At 39.9% G+C, this 24,135-nt stretch overlaps 1 protein-coding gene across 1 annotated transcript in view; it reads left to right on the forward strand.

Annotated features, from left to right (window-relative positions):
- Positions 1 to 24,135, forward strand: part of DIAPH3 (diaphanous related formin 3) — a 458,292-nt gene that overhangs the window by 170,761 nt on the left and 263,396 nt on the right. The window contains exons 10-17 of the mRNA XM_075265434.1: positions 5,037 to 5,147; positions 5,691 to 5,809; positions 6,881 to 6,997; positions 12,051 to 12,169; positions 12,279 to 12,343; positions 16,341 to 16,445; positions 19,545 to 19,847; positions 22,742 to 22,856. Of these exons, the coding sequence (XP_075121535.1) occupies positions 5,037 to 5,147; positions 5,691 to 5,809; positions 6,881 to 6,997; positions 12,051 to 12,169; positions 12,279 to 12,343; positions 16,341 to 16,445; positions 19,545 to 19,847; positions 22,742 to 22,856 (1,054 nt within the window). The remainder of the gene's footprint in view (positions 1 to 5,036; positions 5,148 to 5,690; positions 5,810 to 6,880; positions 6,998 to 12,050; positions 12,170 to 12,278; positions 12,344 to 16,340; positions 16,446 to 19,544; positions 19,848 to 22,741; positions 22,857 to 24,135) is intronic.

Here is a 24,135-nt window from a genome sequence, read left to right on the forward strand (position 1 = left end):
AATTAAGGAAGTCTGCCTGCCCCCCCCCCCCAATGTTATTAAATCAACCCTAGTACCCTATGCTCCGAGCCATGAGCATAATGCTATAAATTGGTTGTAGAATGGCCCCTTGCTTTTTAGTCTTATGTAAATGCACTAAGAGTGGATCAGGGGCATGTTCTGGGGTCGCTGAGCATTACAGCAAGATCTTCCTCTCACTTAGTACCCCTCCCGGTAACACTGACTTAATCGGAGCTTTCCCCTATCTCCTTCCAAGCAAGAAGAAGATCTGGCCACGATGCTCAGCTTCCCCAGAACGCTCCTCCTAACTGATCTGCATCGGATTAAAAAGCAGTATTTTTTCTCAACATTAAGTGATCATTCTACAAACATTTTTCACTAACCCTACATTGGAATAGCCTTTATAAAGTTTGTTTCTGTTTTCCAGGCAGCTTTTTTTGTGTAAATTCGTTCTTCACAGCTATGCAAATGAAGATAACAGAGCACACGGGACGCTGCTCCTGTGCTCTGAACACAGCAGCGTCATAGCCTTCAGTGTGTTCACTCCCTTCTCCTAGCCGTTGTATTTACGCCCCCTCCGATAATGAGCACCCTTGTTCTTCCTCCTCTTCTACTACGTCATCAGCAGCATCAGGCTTCAGCGAGATCACAATCTTACGCATGCGATGTCAGCTCTGCCCCTTCGGGTTTGAGCGGAGCTAACAACATACTTCGGCAGAGATCTTGGTTTTCAGCCTACATGACTGTACTGCGGCGCAGTACGATCATGCAGTTCTAAGGAGAACCAAGATGGCTACTGGAGCATGCACTGTCGGCTCTGCCCGAAAAATGGGCAAACCCCAAAGAACCTCATTATACAACATGACTCAGTTAATCTGTTTTAAATGGAAGCCACAACAACACAAATGTGTACAGAGCCTAATTGTGAGTTTTTCTTAACTAGTCATACAGTATAACACAACTTCATAACATAGACTGTATCAGATAAAATACCATAAATGAATGGAGGGGAGAGGGAACAATTTTCTAGGAGGTCTCGTATCGTAGTAGACCTTAAAGAAGCACCTTGTCCAATGTGAATGAATCTTTGTTTGTTTGTACTGATTAACTTATGGATAGCATGATGGCGAAGTTATGTGCTCCTCTCCAGATCACAGGCATACTACTTCTCTAATTCACACAGTGTTTCCTGTAGGAGTAGCCTTGGTTCGACTCCGGTAGACTTACATTGATAGATTGACATATTGGTCATATGGGAAAACTCTGTGTGCATTAGTTAAAACGGAAGGGGTGTTAGTGATCCAGAGGGGATCACATAACTTTGTAATAAAGCTGTCAGGCTATATTCACATGGCCATGTCTGTGTCTCAGCTGTAAAGAAATGGCCAAGTCGATCTGTTTTTAATGACTGTTGGGCATCCATATTGAGTCTGTTCCATCTTTTTCCATCTCTTTTTCCATCTCTTTCGGGGTTTTTTTTTTTTTTTTTGATTAAATGTCATTAGTTTTGCATCCGCTTTTCAAAGCAATTTTCATTTGCTTTTTTTTGCTTTTTGCATCCAACCCTCTGATTTATTAACAGATGTGACTCCGACACCAACACTTGTGTTAAAAATTAGACGCATTGATTTCTATTGGCTGACAAAACAAACAAATCGCGTTTTGTTTTTTTTCTCCCCCCCCCCCCCCCTCAACTATTCTGTCCATCAGAAAAGCTGTCATGTGAATACAACCATTGACCATGTGATGAACGTAAAAAAAGGGCGTTTTTTTTTCCCTGTCGTGTGAATAAGACCCTAGTTTATCACAAACATTAAATTACACAGGCTCATTTTTAACTGTCTGGCACAAAAGATTTTTTACTAAATGCTTCTTTTTAATAATTTTGTGTGTGCTGTAGATTACCATTTTTTAGCATTAGATTTGCTTCGGCACTTGGAGTGCGGCAGGAGGGACAACAAAGCCGTGTGAGGATTGGAGTCTAATAAGTGGATTAATTCTCTGTAAACATTGTAATAGGAATATTTACTGCTAGCAGAGAGCTGCTCTAGCATTCATCTATAGTCCATTTAAGTTGTGTAAAGCTGTTTGGAGATATGATAATCAATACGGTCTGCTTTAATCCATCCCTATCTTTGACTAGCATGTTCTACGCTGTGCCATAAATTCTGTAGTCATGGCAGTTCATGGCGTTCTGAAAAACATGACTCTGAGCTAACGGCAGAGACTGAAGATTGCTGTTGGCTTTCAAGGTGACAACTGTAGAGCTATAATACCTGTGGGAATTATTTCCGTCTGGTTGCCAGCAGCGCCAGTTTTCTACTATTTTGCTTTCTTCCATTGCATTTCCTTTATAGTGCAATTCATTACAGTGAGAGGAGCGATTCTGTTGAAAAGCTTTGACAGTAAGGTCTTAAGAAAACACATGAAAAATACAGAGATGGCTGCAGTGCAAAAGGGCGATTTTTTAACTTCAGTTCTGCTTAAAGGTTCTCCGGCACATTGCAGGGTATTATGTTGCTGGAAATTCTGGCTGCAGATAATGTATTTAGCCCTTTCTGCAGCCTGATTTAATTTTACACGGTATTGGTTCCATGTAGAGATGAGCGAACACTAAAATGTTCGAGGTTCGAAATTCGATTCGAACAGCCGCTCACTGTTCGAGTGTTCGAATGGGTTTCGAACCCCATTATAGTCTATGGGGAACATAAACTCGTTAAGGGGGAAACCCAAATTCGTGTCTGGAGGGTCACCAAGTCCACTATGACACCCCAGGAAATGATACCAACACCCTGGAATGACACTGGGACAGCAGCGGAAGCATGTCTGGGGGCATAAAAGTCACTTTATTTCATGGAAATCCCTGTCAGTTTGCGATTTTCGCAAGCTAACTTTTCCCCATAGAAATGCATTGGCCAGTGCTGATTGGCCAGAGTACGGAACTCGACCAATCAGCGCTGGCTCTGCTGGAGGAGGCGGAGTCTAAGATAGCTCCACACCAGTCTCCATTCAGGTCCGACCTTAGACTCCGCCTCCTCCGGCAGAGCCAGCGCTGATTGGCCGAAGGCTGGCCAATGCATTCCTATGCGAATGCAGACTTAGCAGTGCTGAGTCAGTTTTGCTCAACTACACATCTGATGCACACTCGGCACTGCTACATCAGATGTAGCAATCTGATGTAGCAGAGCCGAGGGTGCACTAGAACCCCTGTGCAAACTCAGTTCACGCTAATAGAATGCATTGGCCAGCGCTGATTGGCCAATGCATTCTATTAGCCCGATGAAGTAGAGCTGAATGTGTGTGCTAAGCACACACATTCAGCACTGCTTCATCAAGCCAATACAATGCATTAGCCAGTGCTGATTGGCCAGAGTACGGAATTCGGCCAATCAGCGCTGGCCAATGCATTCTATTAGCCCGATGAAGTAGAGCTGAATGTGTGTGCTAAGCACACACATTCAGCACTGCTTCATCAAGCCAATACAATGCATTAGCCAGTGCTGATTGGCCAGAGTACGGAATTCGGCCAATCAGCGCTGGCCAATGCATTCTATTAGCCCGATGAAGTAGAGCTGAATGTGTGTGCTAAGCACACACATTCAGCACTGCTTCATCAAGCCAATACAATGCATTAGCCAGTGCTGATTGGCCAGAGTACGGAATTCGGCCAATCAGCGCTGGCTCTGCCGGAGGAGGCGGAGTCTAAGGTCGGACCTGAATGGAGACTGGTGTGGAGCGATCTTAGACTCCGCCTCCTCCAGCAGAGCCAGCGCTGATTGGTCGAGTTCCGTACTCTGGCCAATCAGCGCTGGCCAATGCATTCTATTAGCCCGATGAAGTAGAGCTGAATGTGTGTGCTTAGCACACACATTCAGCTCTACTTCATCAGGCTAATAGAATACATTGGCCAATCAGCGCTGGCCAATGCATTCTATTAGCTTGATGAAGCAGAGTGTGCACAAGGGTTCAAGCGCACCCTCGGCTCTGATGTAGCAGAGCTGAGGGTGCACAAGGGTTCAAGTGCACCCTCGGCTCTCCTACATCAGAGCCGAGGGTGCGCTTGAACCCTTGTGCAGCCTCGGCTCTGCTACATCAGAGCCGAGGGTGCGCTTGAACCCTTGTGCACACTCTGCTTCATCAAGCTAATAGAATGCATTGGCCAGCACTGATTGGCCAGAGTACGGAATTCGGCCAATCAGCGCTGGCCAATGCATCCCTATGGGAAAAAGTTTATCTCACAAAAATCACAATTACACACCCGATAGAGCCCCAAAAAGTTATTTTTAATAACATTCCCCCCTAAATAAAGGTTATCCCTAGCTATCCCTGCCTGTACAGCTATCCCTGTCTCATAGTCACAAAGTTCACATTCTCATATGACCCGGATTTGAAATCCACTATTCGTCTAAAATGGAGGTCACCTGATTTCGGCAGCCAATGACTTTTTCCAATTTTTTTCAATGCCCCCAGTGTCGTAGTTCCTGTCCCACCTCCCCTGCGCTGTTATTGGTGCAAAAAAGGCGCCAGGGAAGGTGGGAGGGGAATCGAATTTTGGCGCACTTTACCACGTGGTGTTCGATTCGATTCGAACATGGCGAACACCCTGATATCCGATCGAACATGTGTTCGATAGAACACTGTTCGCTCATCTCTAGTTCCATGAATTCTGAAAAGGCCTGATGTGCTTCGCTCAGTGTGATCCAGGCCTGGGAACATAGCGATATACATTTTACTATGTTGCTACTTTGGAAAATCGATATTTTATGACTTGTGCTGATAAGAACAAGCTATTTAATTGTATTGATCTCGTCATCTTTTGCATGATTATATGACAATATGTATTCTGCTACATCTAAGAGCCTTTAATGAATCTCTTATGTCGGCATCTCTCTCTGTCTCTTATTTACTGCTGCTTTTTCTCAGTGTGCGGACACACAGCTCCGAGTCCTTGTTCTTGTAATGACCTCTTTACCATTGAAATATAATGAAAACTGGAAATAAGAGATTTTAATTTTCTTCCTGTGTGTCTGATGTAGGTGGCTTGTATGCAGCTTATCAATGCACTTGTAACATCACCTGATGATCTGGACTTCAGGCTTCACATCAGAAATGAATTTATGCGCTGCGGATTGAAGCAGATATTGCCAGTAAGTGCCCTGTAGTCACTGTTTTTACATTAATATTTAAATTTCCAGACACCTGAGTGGAAAACAGATTTCATAAATTTCTTTTTTTTTTTTTTTTTTTTTTTTTTGGAATAATGTAATCTAGTTTGCAGAGATGAGATGTGCTTCAAATAACCCTATCGTTATTACTGAACATATTGCATGCTAGTCACAAAGGCTTTTCTAGTGTGTGCATGTATTTCGGGCGTTACCTGTTTAAACATTGATTTAATGCACAAGTGCCTCGCTTTAATAGGTTTTCCTGAAGGCATTAATATTTCGGGGACAGATTAAAATTGTTATTCTTAATGAACCTAATAACTTAAAACAAGGGCTGTAACATTTAAAAGGTTGACCTGCGGTACGTCATAGGTAAGATCTGCAGCTTTAATAAATTGTACAGTCCTACAAGAGATCATTTGTGAGAAGGAGGTTACGAAATTGGAGGAGAATGTCTTTATGATGAATGTTTTACATATGCTTGTGGCTATAGGTATAAGCCTGTCTCTCCCCTGTTTCATATAGCAATTAAAGAATATCCGCAATGATGCCTTGGACATCCAGCTGAGAGTGTTTGATGAACACAAGGAGGAAGACATGATTGAGTTTTCTCATCGCCTTGATGATGTCCGACTGGAAATGGAATATCCTTTCTTATAAAGCAAGCACTCCAGTTTGTTCAAAACCTATAAAAAATTAAAGGGAAAGTCGTAGGCAATGTAATGTGGATTTTAATAAGGATCAAGCAGGCAGAGGATATAGAAAGTATCACAAGCACGGAACATTCACATTAGTTTAATACCTAAAAAGTTAAAACATAAATGCTAAGCCTAAACTATTCAATTACATATCTGATCCTAAGAGTCTGTCCACATAATGTTATGTCTATGATTTGCGTATATAATGAGAAAGTCTAAGTTACGTGTTTCTATAGGGATCCTTTCCCCAGACCAAAGTGCAAATAGCCTCCTCGGTATGGATTACATGGTATACTATGATATGAAATATAATATTAAAAAGGCAAAAAAAAGCTTTACATCATAGTAAGCGATGGAGCCTATGGCTGACATACCCAATAGTTTTCCTATACCATGCAATGCTTTGCAGCCTTCCTTTGTAGATAAACATCAGGAGAAGTGTTGAGCGAGTAGTATTCGATCAAATACCTCGCCGGCATAGGAATGCATTGAATCGGCCGAACACCAAGGGGTTAAATGCATTGAATATTCGAAGCATTTAACCCCTTCGTGTTCGGCCGATTACACGCATTCCTATGCCGGCAAGGTATTTGATCGAATATTACTCGCTCAACACTAATCAGGAGAGTTTTCCACCACATACTCAAACTGAAGCTGTAAATGTATTGTAAGCAGCCCCTTACTGATGTGAATATGTGACACATTCACTATTGTAAAAAAATTTTGTACATCTAGATCTTTACTATGTTACATCTGTATGTAGTGTCAGGGAACCTGCATATAACTTCCATATTCACAGTGAGCCTTGAGGTATCTGCTAGGAAGGATTCTGATTAACCTTCATCACTCACTGATGGACATGTGAGACTAGCAGAGTGGGCAGAATTATTAAAAATATTTTAATATTGGGAAATTATCATATACAATTACTGTAATGGTATATGAAACTTTCATTCCCTGTGCATAAATGTAATTATATCCTGGAGTCTGTCAGTTTTATTACCTTAACGTTATAACTGATGTCAGCGATGTATTCGGCGTGCTGTGGAATTCTGTCAAGAATACGTATTCTGAGGGATATTTCCTTTCTATTCTTCAACATCTAATAATAATCCGCAATGATGTTTTTGCAAGGTTAGGACATGCTTTTATTTTGTCACTTCTTTATCTTCTACCTGTTATTTGGTGTTTTATAGGTTTATTTCTTCTGGTATTATACCCTGAGCTAACCTTTAACAGTTTGGGCGCTTTCTGATGCCTGAACAGGGGGTTGGTGATGATGAAGGGTTTGGCCCCTTTTTAACCCTTGTGTGAATGTACTCATTGGAGTTATATTCCCACAGTTGGTGAGGGCCCAGTGGCCAAACATTTATCACTTATCCTGTTCTGGGTTTGGTGAGAAGACCGCTCGATTGTAAGTTTTTACAAGCGTAGCAGTGTTAAAGGTAATGTATTTATTCCAGGGCTTTTCAAACTTTATCGATTCTGGTCTTGTCAGTCATTCTGTCAGTGATGCTGAGGCCTCATCTGCAAAGGAATACTTCCACAGAGTGCCAAATAAATACCACAGTGCATCACACGTAATACCCCTAGCAACACCAAATAACACATTGCAGCACAAAATAGCTCCTCAGCAGCGTTATATACCAGCGTGCAGCAGAAAGTACCTCCTCAGACACACCAACATACAACCATACACACAGCATGACAAAAAAATACAAAAAAACAAAACAACGGCAGAATTTGTGCCTGAAAAAGAAATGTTTTATCTCTAAGGCTCTTTTCTAAATAGGCTCCTTTGTCTTAGATTATGCGTGGCTGGTGTCAGTAGGAGATCTGCTTTAGCCACCATTAGCCAGGACAGCCATTAAAGTGGAATTGTCCACTTATATCACATAAGACAAAGATATGATACAACTTTATTAATCCCTGTTTAGTGGTTTCTATAAGGGCTCGTTCACATCTGCGTCTCGGCCTCCGTTCTGCAGGTTTCCGTTTCCTGCACGAAACTGGGCAGGAGATGGAAACCATCAGGCATTTTTCAAACCCATTCATTTGAATGGGTTTGAAAAGTGTGCGGCCATGAGCATCGGGGAGCGTTTTGTGCTCTCCGCGGCGAAACCGTTTTTTTTTTAACCGGACACAGAGTTGGACATGCAGGACTTTGTGTCCGGTTTAAAAAAAAAAAAAAAATGGTTTTGCCGCAGAGCACATAAAACGCTCACCGGTGCTCATGTCCATACTTGATCTGACAGGTTTCCGTCTTCTGCATGCAAAAGATGGAAACCTCATAACGAAGACCCGAACGCTGGTGTGAACCCAGCGTAACTCTTATAGAAGAGAATGGAGGAAGCATGCTTGACCATCTTTTCATTTATTTCTTTTCTGGTTGTGGCACTAAGCAGTACAGGGGTCCGATATGCCATGAATGACTTAAGATGAAATTACTCTTTAACCCTGGGGCCCTAAGTGACATTAACGTCGTGGTTTGGCTGTGGCATAATTGCCTTGGAAAAAATGCAGCATTTTGCAGTCACTTCAAGATTCCATCCACACCACCTTGCGAAGAAGTATGCGCTACCGAAACACTGAGATTTCCAAAACCGCCATAGTTTAGCCACCAGCATGTCAATTATACCTATGGAAGCTGCGATGGTATACCTCTGCAGACTTTCTGTGAAAAGCACTGTGGGAAAAACTGCAGTGCGTTGCTGCCATGTTTTATCCTGCAGTGATTTTTTGCTTTGGCCTGCTATGTGGGGCCTTAGCCTAAAGGGAGTCTGTCACCAGGGTAAAGCATATTAAGCCAGTACCACAGTTATAAAGGTCCGCTTTTTCTCAATAAAAATGTGTGTCTCTATCGCAGAGGTATTCATTTATTTTAAAGTATGAAAATTATCAGTCTATAGCACCAAGGGCAGGTCTATTGCTCTAAACTGCTGCTCTAAACTTTTCTAGTAAGCCGTGCTTCTTTCCTCCCTTTTATGAATGATACGGCCAGGAAGCTACTTAGTGCTGACATTTCATCTGGCCCTGTGTTTTTGCATTCACATCAGTATATTAAAGAGGACCTTTCGTGTCCTCCTGCACATGCGGTTTTATATAACACTAGAAAGCTGAATTCTGCGCACTGTTGGCTTTCCTATTATGTGCCCCTGGACTTGAAATATCGATGCTGTTAGTTTTGGCACCGAACTCTGCCCACTGTCAGAAAGGTGTTCCTGACAGTCTAGCTGGGCTGTTAGGAACGCCCCTCCTGACATTACTCGTCCATATCCCTGTACTGTCATAGGGGGAACTCCTTTACTGCTCAATAATGACGCTGAACGATGAGGAAGGCCTCCAAGTACAAGTCTATAGACAGTACTATCAGGAGGGGCGTTTTTCACAGCCCAGCTTGACTGTCAGGAACGCCCTTCAGACATTGGGCAGAGATCGATGCTGAAAATAACGTCACTGATATCTCTTCACATAATGGGAAAGCTGACAGTGCACTGAATTCAGTGCACTGTCTGCTTTCTAGTGGTATATAAAACCACATGTGCAGGAGGACATGAAAGGTCCTCTTTAAAGCATTGTGGGGAGTTGAAGCATTTTGAAGCAAAGGAGCCACCCTCAATGCTCCACATTGCTCATTTGCACATTGGGAAATAAATGAATATCCTTGCAATGGAGACATGGATTTTATGGGGAAAATATGACATTACACTGAGGTGAGCCTAAACTATCTAAATCTTGCTGGATTAAAGGGTCTCTATCAGCAAAATTATGCCGTATGAGCCCCACATATGCCTGAATAGCCTTTAAAAAGGCCAATCTTATTTTAAAAGCTCCCCCCGTTTTTAAAAAATACCCTAAAAACGATTATAAAATCATACTTACCCGTGCACGGTGGGCGGTTCGTGCACTAGTGGACGTCATCTTGCTGTCACGCCTTCCTCTTCTTTCTTCTTCCCTCTGGAGCGCTACAGCGCACGCTCTGGAGCCATTTTTGTTGTACGAGTACGATTGCGAACTTCTTCGTTCCCGAAGAAAAAATAGTTAAAGGCTATTCAGGCATATGTGAGGCTCATATGGCATAATTTTGCTGATAGAGCCCCTTTAAAGTGCGTCACCCCGACAATCGCCGCACACTCCCACGCCTTTTTTTTTTTCGCTTTGCTGATGAGCTAAAATGTTTTTTTTGTTTTTTGTGCTGGATATAATTTTATACTGCTTATACTAGTCTTTGTTTTATGTAGGTTCCCCTGCAGAGGCATTAAATATGATTGATTAATGTTTAGTCACATTGACAAGGATATACAGATATAGATAAATATATATGTATACGTATAGATGGCTTTTTGAGTTGATGAGAAAGTTTAAGCAGACTCTGGGTGATGATTTCTAATGTAATCTTTCTATTCTATATTCCCACCACGTGTTAATTTGGAGATATTTCTTGCATTATTGGAACGTGATTGCAATAAAATGTGACACAAGAAGCGCTATTATGGGGAATTATTTGGATTACTTCTATGTAAATAACAGGCAGTAGTAAAGCTATCCTCCTCTCGAATGGTTTATTTTCCATCTTCGGTCATTTAAATTGGAGTTCATTGGTTATGTCAATGTAATAAATAGATTTAATCCCGTTCTTATAAATATTTGTTATTATGACGCGGTTTTGCTGTTATTGCTAATAATCGGCACATGGGATAGAGCATGTTTTCCATATTTGCCTTTCATTACTCCTAGTTTTGCATGGAACGGTTTGCATAATTAGTTTAGTTGCTGTAATACATGCATGAGTACATAATACTGGAATAAGAGCCGGAATCGTGAAATAAAGTTAAACCAATTCCCTTCATGACAGCAGATAAATAATGTGCTTAGAGAGAGGCTTACAGTAATACATTGATTTTTAGTGCACAGCGTATGTATTGTCTTCTAAGCACCTGGGTGACCCAGTCACTTCTGACAATGAGACAACTTTCCATTTGCGCAGTATAGCGGGATCTTTACGAGGATTAATTGCAATGTGTTTGCAGCATGCAGATTTTTCTGATCATAAGAGGTGGGAGAATCGCGTGTTGTGGAATAAAAATAAAATCATTCTTCATAATGTAGTGCTTTATTGGATTATCCACTTCTTATCTGGATAATTTATTCTAGCCGTGTCCCCTGTGACGATAAGAAGCACCATTTTAATAATTTAACAAAAGTCATGATTGATTCCATTGTTTCACCCTTGCAGTCTATCTCTGCGCTTACAGATTAGGCGGCCCCTTTCACCAATATTTCCTCATATTTAGGATTATTTTGGCAGTCTATTTATTTGACAAATTTGTAAGCCCACAAAGTTCACGTGGAGTTTTTGCCGGTTTGGAGGAGGATTTTGTGGGGGATTTTATGGCCCTAAATGTCTTAGTATGGGTATTAACTAATACTCCAGTTTTTATGGCTTACGGTGATGCACTTTGCCCAGGGATCCTAAAGAAGAAGCTTTAATTTCTTTGGAGGATGGGGGGGGGGATCTATGACTATAGATAACCTTCTAATGCAAAAATGGCTTCTAGAGCTGTTTCAGGGCCGATTCGGCCCGAGATCAGCAACCTGCACGGGAAGACAGTATAATGGCTGCTGGGCTAACTCGGCCCGAGATCAGCAACCTGCACGGGAAGACAGTATAGTGGCCGCTGGGCTAATTCGGCCCGAAATCAACAACCTGCACGGGAAGACAGTATAGTGGACGCTGGGATAATTGGGCCCTTATATTAACAGGATCAATGGAGGTCCTAGAGATCATGAAGTGGTGCAATATTCTAGCAAGGAGCCATTGCTTTGTACCCCATCACTAGTGACAGGACCCCTATCCATTGTTTTGATGCTGTCATTTGCATTGTAACCGAGGCTGTAACTGTGTTTGCAAATATGATCAGAATTTATTCTTTTTGCTTTAAAGTCTGATCTCTTGATACACTTGTGATATGGAAACTAATTTTGGAATATTAGACTTAATTTTTACACTATACATTGTCTAATATATATTATTCCTTGCAATATACAATTGAATTAATGTCGTGTAAGATGTTGAACTTTTTTCTGTTCAAGTAGAGACATTTTGTTCTCTTCCCCTCTTTGGACAAGTTAGCTTATTTCTTCTTTATTTTGTATCTTTTAACAATACTTTTCCTTCTCCCCTAAGACCACAGTATTTCAAAATAATAGAAGAGTGCGTATCGCAGATAGTGCTGCATCGTAGCGGTGTAGATCCTGATTTCACTTACAGGAAGAGATTAGATGTGGATTTCAGTTACTTGCTAGGTAAGTGTTACCATCAGTTGCTCAGCTGGAGTATTGAAACTCTGATAGCGGCTGTTCTGTGTCTTATATATAATATATACTGGAGCCTTATCTGTTTCTTGTTTTGTAGATGTGTGTATCGACAAAGCAAAGACAGAGGAATTTGAAGAAAGGTACCTGGAGATGACCAAGAAAGTACGTATAACTTTCTTTATGCGCCAAACATTACATGATACATGAAATAATCACCCCGGCTTCATGTTTGCTGCAGTGTGGAGAATTTAGAAGAAATTGCTGGAAATATTGGTTAATATAATAGCAGTAGTGCTTTCAGTAGCAATTAAATTAGAGTTCTCATAGCTCTAAAATAGTGTGGATTTTGACAGCTGCCACCTAAATTATTGGTATGCAAATCCAGTTTTTCTTAGCAGTACATAGAATAATGCCGCTATTTTTCTTTGCATTGATAGTTGTGTGTCTTTGTGTAAAGTGTCTGTTGTGGTAGGACATTTCCATAACAGCCCACATACTTAATCCTCACTCCATTATTATATGTTGGTATGGTGACAAAATCCATGGTATTGGTGCCCATACAAAAATAACAATGCTCGATTATCATTGATAATGACATACAGAGTGACATAATAGTGGATGGTAATGCATTCTAGGAGCAGAATCCATGAATGTCACAACATGTGATCCCAGAAGTTGAATATTTTGCCAAGCTTGTTTTTTCTGGATAATATTGTTGATGTATACTTGGGATCTGTAATCCATATCAGATCTGTATGGGTCCAGCACACAGCACTCCATCAGTCAGATGTTTGAAAAGTCAGCTCCAAAATCATTATTCCATGAAGAATATGTATTAAAGCAAACATGTTTGGACCTTAGTAAATTGCAGCCCAGACACGAACTGCAATGCTTGAACCTTAACTCCTTTAGAGGTGAATGAGAGATACAGAAACAGCGTAGCACAGCAGAGTTAGGGTGCATTCACACAGAGTAACGTGCCGTGTGAGGTTTTGCGGGCCGTATACGCTCCCATTGATTTCAATGGGAGCGTGGATCGTAAACGTCACGTTATTTTGCAGCCGTGATTTTGCGTGATTTGAAATCAATGGGAGCGTATACAGCCTGCAAAATCTTACACGGCGTATACGTGCCAGGTCACGCGGCACGTTACTCCGTATGAATGGGCCCTTACATTGTTTCACCTCTATGGGAGTTAGGCTAATTGCCGCTGAACGGCACGGCTGTTGCACAGGCAGCATATGGATGTCATCCGTGTGCTACCTGTGCATCGGCCTTGCTTCTGTCACCCCATTCATTCAATGAATAGGAGTCATAGAAATATGGCCGCAAAAAACAGACAAGCAAATACAGCACAAATTTGATGCAACTCACTAGACATGTTGGTCGTTTTCTTATGACATCTAATGGCTGACAAAATTTACATCAGTATTTTGCCACCAAATCATCAATATTAAAAAAACATTAATACATTTTGCAACTCTTTATAGACACACTTTTAAAACTGTTGTGCCTCATCACAAATTAGGCAATTCCCCCCTCCCCCTCCCCCTTGTGCCTCGACACAAAACTATGGCAGCCCCAGGTGGCTTTGATTCTGCCATCACTCATGCCACTTTTTTGGCGTAAATGATAATGGATATGGTGTGGGTGATCGCCATGCCCATGCCCTGGCCCCACTTTCAGAAAAGTAGTGAGGCCGCTGCAAAAACACTGAGATTATGTCAACTGCAAATCATTTTACGCCCAAAATTTGACATAACAGGTTTGTTAAATCTTCTCCATTGTGTTTTATTTCATTAGTTATTGATGTGCGGAGGAGTTTTACTCTTCTAACACATTGTGCTCTCGGTGTAGCATTTATATCGAAATGCCTGTGTAGTAATTCTTTTTGATTTTTATTTTTTCTTAATTATTAACTAGCACTAGTTACCGATTCAGATAAGGTTGTTATCTTTGTGCATATTATTATCTACGGTCCAAGCATACGTTAAAATAATAGCCTTTCCATGAAACATTCACTTGAACTATCGTCTATCATATCCAATTTACTTTCATCCTAAGAAATAAACACAGTATGGATTTCTCAGTCTTTGGCATTTCAGCTCTTTCAATTCCCATGAATCTTGGAAACTCTGCAGGATATTTCTTTTCTCAACAATGAGACAGTAATGCAGTGAAACCTCTTCATTATTGGAGATTTATTTTTACAATATGTGACTTAATCTCTTCTGTTTTTAATCTGTCTGCATGATTCAGAATGTCATGGGCATAGAGAAGCACATTTATCTTGTATTTCCCATTTGAAGACGGAACGTGGTTATTTTATAGGAACTTGTCGCATACATATTAGATGTGTCGCCCAAAGCATACATTTTCACTAATAGAGTACTCTTTTAACGTTAAGTAACAATTTATGTGAGATTATGAATGTTGGATGACAAATATACGAAACAGAAACAAACGCAAACTACATTAAAATATGAATAGGCCCCCCAACCTTCCCAAACACAGACAGCAGATTAGAACTTGAATCTGATAATGTGTTGCAGTATGGTAACTCACTGCAAAAGCCATTGAATGAGGTTAAAGTTTGCAGCATTTGTTTCTCAAAATGTATGCAAATATACATCATGATCTACATTCATTACAGAATCATTGAAGCCATAGTTTATTTTTTTATGCATCATAACAATTTTGCACGAACTTACTACAGTCTCCTATCTGCACCCGTATTACAACTGCAAATTCTGGCTACAAGTGGCCTTGTTCTCCCATTCTAACCACATCAGGCGATGATTTATTAGGTCAGGCCAACAGGCCCACAATTGTCAGCATAGGAGAAAAAAATTTCACTTGTGTGAAATTGGACACATTAGTGCCATTTTGACTCTTAAGTATTGAGTTTGTATACTTGTACCCTAAGGGACTTGGAAATGTTTATTTTGTCGATTCTTTGCCTGTTATTTTTCAATGTATTGTCCTTAAGTACTGTGGAGTATTTTTTAACCAGTTGGACGTTCCTGATGTAACCTTTCACCGCCTCCACCAACTTAAACTCCATGCATTGTTTGATAGATGCCACTCCATTGTTTCCATCCTAACTGGAATATTTTTTCCAGCTCTCACCATTCCTGAGCTATCGGAGCCATTATATTCAGCACCCAATGTGCTAATTAGCACATTGTGCTCTAATGTCCGGTGGGTGGTCCTAGACTAGAGCAGGCAGCCCGGGACCACCTATCTCATAGTAAAACACCTAATTGGCATATTTGGTAATGAAATTAACAAAAATAATGCAGTGAGCTAGAAGAAAAATTCCAACTTCCCCAGAGTCGGCAGAGAAGCATCTATTAAAGGATGCCAGGAGCTGATGGAGATGGTAAAAGGTCCTCTTTAATGACTCACACCTCACTAAGGACCATCTCTCTAAATGCCAGACCATAAAAAGTTCCTACATTTCTTGTCTACTGGTTTTATTGATGACAAAACTCCTTTAGCCTAAGACCCTATGTAGTCTGCGGATGTTCTGTGAAAAACTTTGTAGGAAAAAAAAAATATGTGAGTTTCTGGTGCATTTTTTTTTTCTGCAAGACTTTCTGCCCCTATTGTAATTTTACAGAAAATGCTAGCGTTTCCGTAGGTAACGCTAGGAACCTTTCCACTGCAGATTTTTTTTTTTCTGCAATGTGTGTATTGAATTAGCCAGAGTCCCTTCCACTTTGCAGGTACTGTAATGTGCGGCGTTAGGGCCCCAGCCTTAGATGGGTTGTTGAGGATATATGGACATCATAGAGAAGGCTCTCTACTCTGAGTCTCTTCTTGAGCTGAAATGGAGAATTTCCTTGTAATTGCAGCTCCTGTTCTGGTGGAATGAAGATTATATTTCCCCTGTAACTATGTCTTTTCCCAGTATCAGCCACTGGTCAAGGTGCCAGGAACAGAAGCAGGGAAGAGAAGCTAATAGTCCAAGGCGGCACACTGTGAACCGGATTGCTGAGGGCACAACATCATTTAATACCAGTTATTTTTACTAGTTTTTGGCTTACAGAAAAATTTTGGCCCATGTTCTTTACCCTTCCTGTAATGAAACAGAAAAGCGGCATTTTTAGTAACAATGGATTTGGAAAATGACACTAGGTATTTCTGTGCTTTTTAGTATGAAGAGGAATTTACAATTCGCCAAGAGACCCAGTCCCAATTGCAGAAAAATGAAGAAAAAATCAATGAACTTCAAGCAGAATTACAGGCTTTTAAATCCCAGGTAATGGACCATGTTAAATGAATCTATTGAATACAAGAACATGACTGTAGAAGCAAATTCCACTTAATACCTTTCAAACACGAGTAGGATTTCAGATTTCTTAACACCCTCCTGAATTTGTTTACTATCAATTTTCTTATTCATAGGTGCCATTGTAGCGTTCAGAAAGTATTATAGAGTCATTAATTAGCCTTGTGTGATCTTAAATGCATCTATTTTCCTGCTAAATCTTATGGTAATTAAATGGGTTTCATTTAGGTTTTGCTCTCCGTGTCACATTTGTTGTAAGTAATTAACCACCGAGGGTAAAAACACTTCAGCGTGTGGATTTGGCATTCATCGCTGATCTTTGTCTCGGCATAGAATATTTTCCCCCAGTAATCTATTTTGTTGAACCTTTGGCTTTGGGTAACCTGCAGTGAAAGATAACCTGCCACGTGGAGTCGAATATATTCTGATAATTTTTCAATTTCGCAAAGTAAACAGATGAGAACATGACAAAAGCGTGTGATTTGCCTGTGTAGGCATGTAATTTGGCTGGTTGACAAGTCTTAATGTTTGGACACAAAGTAAGTATATTGGGCCTAGTCCTTTCTCCCTACGTATAAGAATTTGCAAGGAGAAGAGAGAAGTTTTAAGTATAAATGATAGAAAATAGATTTCACTACTTAGCTTGACCTGCTGAGCACGGATTGAAAACATGCTCTAGGAGTGTATAAAATGCTTGAGTCAAACCTTAAGCAGTGAATTTTTAGTACATTTGTATTATTCATTTGAGTTTTATTGTACACACATCTAATATCAAGTAATACGCAGATGCTATGGATAGCCTCAGGCAGTCCTTACAGCAGCTACTTACTGTGCTGGCAGGTGATCACAACAGGCTGCATAGCCTGGGACTGATTTGTTAAAATTCTAGAGTTATGGTATGTTTAATGCATCCCTGGTGGATTATTTATAATGAAATGTTCTAAATATGCCTCAGCTTGTCTCGTGGAAAATTTGTGTACTACACAGTACAAACCTTTAGACTGAATACAGACAGAATAGGGAAGTGACCATCTTGGGATTTAAGGCGTGATAAGTGCTATCAGCTTGAAACATGGTGACACAATATATAGTTGCAAATCTGATTAACGTTAATCCTACAATGCTGGCTTCCTCACTGGATTAGGGATCCTAGGATACCTGTTGTGTCAATATGAGTAGCCTGTAACACGGACCACATCAGATTATTCCATTTTAATGTGTACACTCTTGAAATACAATTGTTTCTCTATGCAATTAAAGATGCACTTCAGTCTTTTAGGCCTGTCCTTGGGTTCCTGGTTTAGCAAATTTTCACCCCATATATGTACAGTATTTCTTTTGTGTTGGAGGATCTGTCAGCATATTGTCATCATTGATTGGACAGTTTGGGTATGCAGGGATATCAAATACCCAGGGTGAATGTAGAGTCTCCAGATATTAGAGGTCAGTCCAACACTTGGGATTATTTGGGGGCTGGAGTTGAGAAACACGATAGATTTCTTTTAGAAAAAAACATGCTGCCATTGATGGGATTGTTCATGTCCATGCAGTTTTGTAGGTAAAACTGCATAATTACTGGCAAAGCCATACATTTAGTTACCAGTCTATATGAAAACCATGCCTGCAATACTTAGCCAGATTTCATCCATCAGCCAGAAACGCACACTTGGCATTTATAGTTCAAGAATTCGCATCATTCCTTTAAAGAAGCACACCGATAAATTTTTTAGTTTTCCCACCCATTTGAACACACGCCTATGTATAGTGTAATGTTTTTCAATAACTTGTCTACAGCTTTTTTTTGGGAAGTTGTTGTGTTTCCCTTTCGGAGCACTGACCTCCTCTGTGCTGCACTGATGCACACAGGTTTCCTGTATGAGCAGGAGGTCAGACGCAGGATTGAAGCTCTAAATTTGCATTGTGTGTTTGACCTCCTGTTCATACAAATACAGTGTGCATCACAGAATCAGAGACGCCTGTGCTGCTCCAATGAAGGGAGCATATAACTTCACAATAAAGCTGTTAGTAAGTTATTTAGCAACATAACACTAACACTAAACAAAGTCTGAGTTTCAAATTGGAGATGGCAAAATTTCTAAATTTATTATTTTTTCTAACTTGTGCACTATGTTGTTACATATGATGAGCTTCTTGGAGAAGTGCAATGCTCCTGTTTATTCCCGCCCCAAATAGTGATGTGAGTTACGCTGGGTTCACACCAGCGCCCGATCTCCGTTTCCAGGTTTCCGTCTTCTCCTGACAGAAGACTGAAACCTGGTAGACCATGTCTGGTCGTGAGTGCCAGTGAGCGTTTTGAGCTCTCCACAGCGAAGCCGTTTTTTTTTTTTAACAAGACACAAAGTCCTGCATGTCCGACTTTGTGTCCAGTTAAAAAAAAAAAAAAAAAAAAAAAACCGTTTCGCCACGGAGTGCACAAAAGGCTCACCGACGCTCACGGCCGGACACTTTCCAAACCCATTCAAATGTACATATTTGATCTGTTATTATAATAATCCTAATAAATAATCTCTCATGGAAAAAGCTATGTTTATATCTAGTGAGGTACTTTATAAGTTCCTGTCCATCAAAGAGTCAAAGTCTGCTGGCCAGCTTCATGTAGAGTGCAGGAAATGAGAACATACACAGCAGGCAAAGCTGTTATAAGGGTTTTCCCATCTCTCTAGCTCTCTCAAGTCAGATTATTAATTGGTTTCAGGATGACCATTGAAAGTTTAAACTATTGTATCTTTAGACCACAACTCTATGGAAAACTAGTAATTGGTTCCAAAGACCACAAAATGTCACTACAGATATCAATATATGAAGATTAAAAGGAAAAGTCATCTGATAACTAATATAGGTATATGAAATCATTACACATAAAATAGAAAAAAAAACACTAGTAATTTGTCATTTTTTTCATGTTTAGAATTTTAATTTTGCTTATTATTTTCAAAACACTGGTTTGCAAATATATATTACACTTTTGTTGTCCAAAACATATAACGTAAAATTGTTTTTCAGAATTCTTTTTTAAATTTGAATATTTACGTATCCTATCCATTTCAGTTTGGCATCTCTGATGCTGAAATCAAAGCACTTAAAGAATCTGGAAAATTGCCACATCCAGAAGTCCCAAAGGCTCCACCACCACCGCCTGTACCAGGATTTGGATCTGTGCCACCACCTCCACCACCGCCTCCACCACCACCCCCACTACCTCCTATGATGGGAGGTCCTCCTGGTGCTCCACCATTGCCTGGGTTTGGTGCAGGACAGCGTTCCCCTCCTGCTAAGTCTCTTCCTTTTGGCTTAAAACCTAAAAAGGAGTTCAAACCAGAAATGGGGATGAAGAGGCTAAACTGGCAAAAAGTACTATTTATTCTGTTTTATAATAAAATATATGTAAAAGTATTTTGTATTGATAGTTGTGTGGCAGGAAAAGTCTTACCACAGTTGATGGTCTTCACAAATGCTGAATTCATTTAATATTCATTCATAAATTCTCAAGGAAAGTCCGTGTGGATTCAATAGCCTTGTTATGTCTTAGGAACTGAAATTACGTATGCACTCAAGCGTTGTCTTTGCATGAGTAGAATAATGATCCCATGACTTGACAACCCTTTTGAGTCCAAGGACACAGTCACCTATTGTTCTAAAGCATAGATAAACCCCTCTGCTTCGCTATTACTTCTGTAGCACTTCATAACATAGTTCTTAATATTATCACACAGCTGCATGTCTCTTTGAATTGAAATATTGGCTTGTGATTGTTTGTAGGAAGAGAGGTTAGAATGTTAATTTAGTTTTACTAATTTCTTTTTAACACTTTCTTTTACATTTGAAATAACAATTTTTACTTTTTTCATTCATTAATGGAACATATATATTGATATTTAGTTTTTCAGTTCTGTTGTACTGTATGTAATAAGTACATTCCTTCATAGACCGATCATTTAGACCTTTATTACAATGTTAAGTAGTAGTAATTTGACTTGTTTAGAAATTTACCGTACATTATAATGTGTAAGTACCGAGAGTATATCAGCACAAAATATTCTTCTAGTTATGGATATCATAAAAGGTAATCTATACACTATGTAACAAACTGGATCAACTTGCAGTATATCCTTGTGGCAGCGGTGGTCAATTATTTGGATGGGAAAAAACATCATTTTTTTTTCTTCGCTTTTTTTCAGAATTGTATGCATCATTAGTCAAACAGGTTTTCCAGAAAAACTGGAAAACACCACCGGGGACAAAAAAAAAAAAAAAAAAAAAAATTAGACTTGCCTACCCCCAGTTCTCCAAACTGGTGTTGGGTCCTTCATTCTGTGTCAGCACTGGCTTAGCTAAAAGTGTACTGGGTAGGGTGGTCACTGCAGCCAATCACTGGCCTTAGTGGTCACATGTATGGTACTGGTGGCATCACTACTACAATGTCACTGTTATCCTACATATGACCATTGGGGCCAGTGATTGGCAAAAGCAGTTACGTGAGCCACTTCATTTGCAGTCCAAGTAGTCTCTTTGGGAAGATTGGAACAAAGGTCCACTAATCTCAAGAATTGGGGTGTTTTGCACCCCAGTTACAACCAGGGTGCCTGGTTGTACAGCGCACAATGCTCCATTCATTTGAATGGGGACCACCAAAGATAGCCAGTTACTACCAGCTATAGGGGACAACTTGTTGTAGCTTGAGCACCCCTTTAAAACACGTCAAGTATTGTATGATGTCACTTAGTAATTATAGCAGCCATTAGTTTATTTCACAATAAATTAAGATAAACATTGGAAGCGGGGTGCAAGCCTTATTCTGATTAGCTCCATTGTGTATGCTGCTATTTTGCAAGCAAAGCCAGTGCTGCAGGATGTACAGAGCTTGAATTTGAAGAGGTATCTGAGGCAGACGACTGCCACATGAACTCAGCCTCAATCTGCAACATTTTCTGTGTTATTCAGGAATAAACACTGTTGTGAAAACCTGCAGTGCACGTGAGGTTTAATCTCCTGCGGAGATTGGCTAGAAACCAATTGGGTAGTCCTAAGCCAATGGAATGTGTATTACAAATCTTTTTTCCTGCTGCAGATAGGGCCAAGTAGGGAGGCTACTGCTCCAGCCAATTTGCTTAGGGTCAAATGGTAACTGATTTTGTCACCTGAGTGCTTTTTTTTTTTTTTTTTTTTTTTTTTAAACTGATGGCACTTGGATAACATTAAAATCAAAGCTCTCTTATGGGTACATGCACATAATCTATTTTTTTCTAAATTGAGCAATGTATCAGGAACTGACCCATGGCTCGGAGATGGAGGCAAAAATAGGACACTCAGATTGCATCCAAAACTGCATGGGGCCTTGTAGTATGAGATACAACGGGACCAAAGAAAAGGATTATGTAGCGATAGAGCTGGATTTCTTTTCTTTTTTTTTTTTTCTGTGCTTTTTCCATTTTTAGTGTCACATTCATTTCTGCATGTAAAATGCATCCTCCAGGATTTCTCTAGTTCCAGCAGATATAAATTAAAGATTGGTTGAAAAGTTATGTAAGGTCATTGTATATGTGAATTAGCAGACAATATTGTCCAACCCTTTTTTATAACCCATGCCATAAATCTCTTATTGGTGGGGTATCATCCAATGGGAACCCCACAATCCTAAAAATGTCTTTGCTTTCCCCCGTGTTCCTGACACAGAATTCACTCTGTATCTTCCTATAAAAAGTAATAGCACTCAGTAAAATAGTTCACATTGTTCTGATTTGGTATCAGTATACCATAAATTATGTTGTAGATTACAAGAGAGAAAAATATCCCATTTTACGGCTTTTCTGTGCATTGCAGTGGGACAGATGATTGGTTTCACTGAAAGAGTGCACGCGTTCAGATGTCTCTTTGCATTTTTATGCTGTGCACATTTTTCCCTTTTAACTAACAAAGTCTTTTATCAGCTCTGCCTTAAGCAGATTAGAATTTTTCTTTGACAACAGACATTTGTCATAAGCAATGTTGTTTTAAAAAGTCAAAAGTCTACTAGCTCAGGAAATCACTAACTACATAAGATTGTTTAAATAGTACTGGGGAATGGGAGGCAGCTGGCGCAGAAGCGATGGCATATAAATAATGGTAGAATTTGAAGAAACTAATTTAATGGTGAGATTTGTTATTTGATAATGTCTAATGCTTATTTTTTTTTTTTTTTAAAAAGTAGAATTAAGATTAAATTTCTATTTCTTCTTAACTGTCCGTTGTGTAAATTAATTTTTCAGATTCGACCGAATGAAATGACAGAGAATTGTTTCTGGGTGAATGCAAAGGAGGACAAATTTGAAGATAAGGATTTATTCAATCAACTGGAGAATACCTTCTCATGTCAAAGAAAAGGTAACAAGGAACAACATGAAATAACACTTACGCCAGTCTTTCTGTTCCATGTATGATAGTCTGCTAGTCCCACTGGTTTACTATGTGCCTATGTTTAAAAAAAAATAGGACGTTTTTCTATTAAAATCCTTTATAGTTCTAGCTGTATTTTATTCTGGACCTAAATAGTCTTATATCTAAGACTATTGTAGGCACAGAGAAACAAGCTACCATAGTTTAATGGTGGCCATGTTTTTTCAGTAGCCAAATAAGTACATGGCCACCATCTGTACCTCCCTACACCTTTTCCACATGCATGCGCAGTTCAGCTGAGTGTGTACAATATGTTTTCAACGGGGAGTGGGAAATAGGTTACCACCAAAGATTTCTGATGGTAATGTATTTTCTATAAGAAGGATCCGGAATGTTAAGATCCAACATGTCTGACCCTTCTGTTCCCTTGTGTGTGCTGTTGAGAATCGGTACACCCTACATACATGAAAGATAGTTTGCCATTCCCACCGAAATTGCTGGGTTTGCAACGTTAGATGTGTGGGGTACAGAGGTTGCACTCACACCAGGGACCCATATCTGCGGAGGAGCTTCAAGTTGCTCATCTGCTTGTACATCAAACCAATAAAAATAACCATTTCAGTTTTAAAGAATTTCCGGTGCCTAGGTTTGTCGTGGATGTGTTTCACTCTAGCTTTTAAACTGATATTTCAGGTAAGTTTTTATAGATTTAAAGGGGGTGGCTGAGCAGATCGGTATGCAGTTTGGTAGGAAAAGATTCAGTGGAACGACTAAATAATTCATTTAATTAGCTGCTCATTCTAGGCTTCGGAGCCTGGTGTAAGACTATAGTAAGAAAATATTTTGATAAATGACTAGTTCTTCTAGGTCTTTGTCTACACTAATATATCACTCTGCTCAGCGCCTTCTATAAGACCATGCTTACAGAATGGACTGCCCTATTGCATTAAGAGTTGCCTATAATGTGTTCTGTGGCTGATTTTTCATCTCATTCTATATAATTTTACCAGCTCTTAATAGCTATTTTTCTCTTTTAAATCTTTTTTTCTTCACTTTTCAGAAAGCTTTCTCACTATGTTAAATTTTACTTGTAAAATTCTTAAAACTGCATAATTTTAGGACCTATGTTCTGTCCTGTTACAACAAAGGGACCCTGTTCTAATGCTCCTCTGTCACTGCTGCTCTTTGGACAGTTGATTGGTAGATTTTCCATTTTATATTTGAGCAGAGAACATTCTCAGTTAATTGCAGAGATTGGTATGTTCAT

Source organism: Leptodactylus fuscus, chromosome 2, assembly GCF_031893055.1.
Source record: "Leptodactylus fuscus isolate aLepFus1 chromosome 2, aLepFus1.hap2, whole genome shotgun sequence".
Lineage (NCBI taxonomy): Eukaryota > Metazoa > Chordata > Amphibia > Anura > Leptodactylidae > Leptodactylus > Leptodactylus fuscus.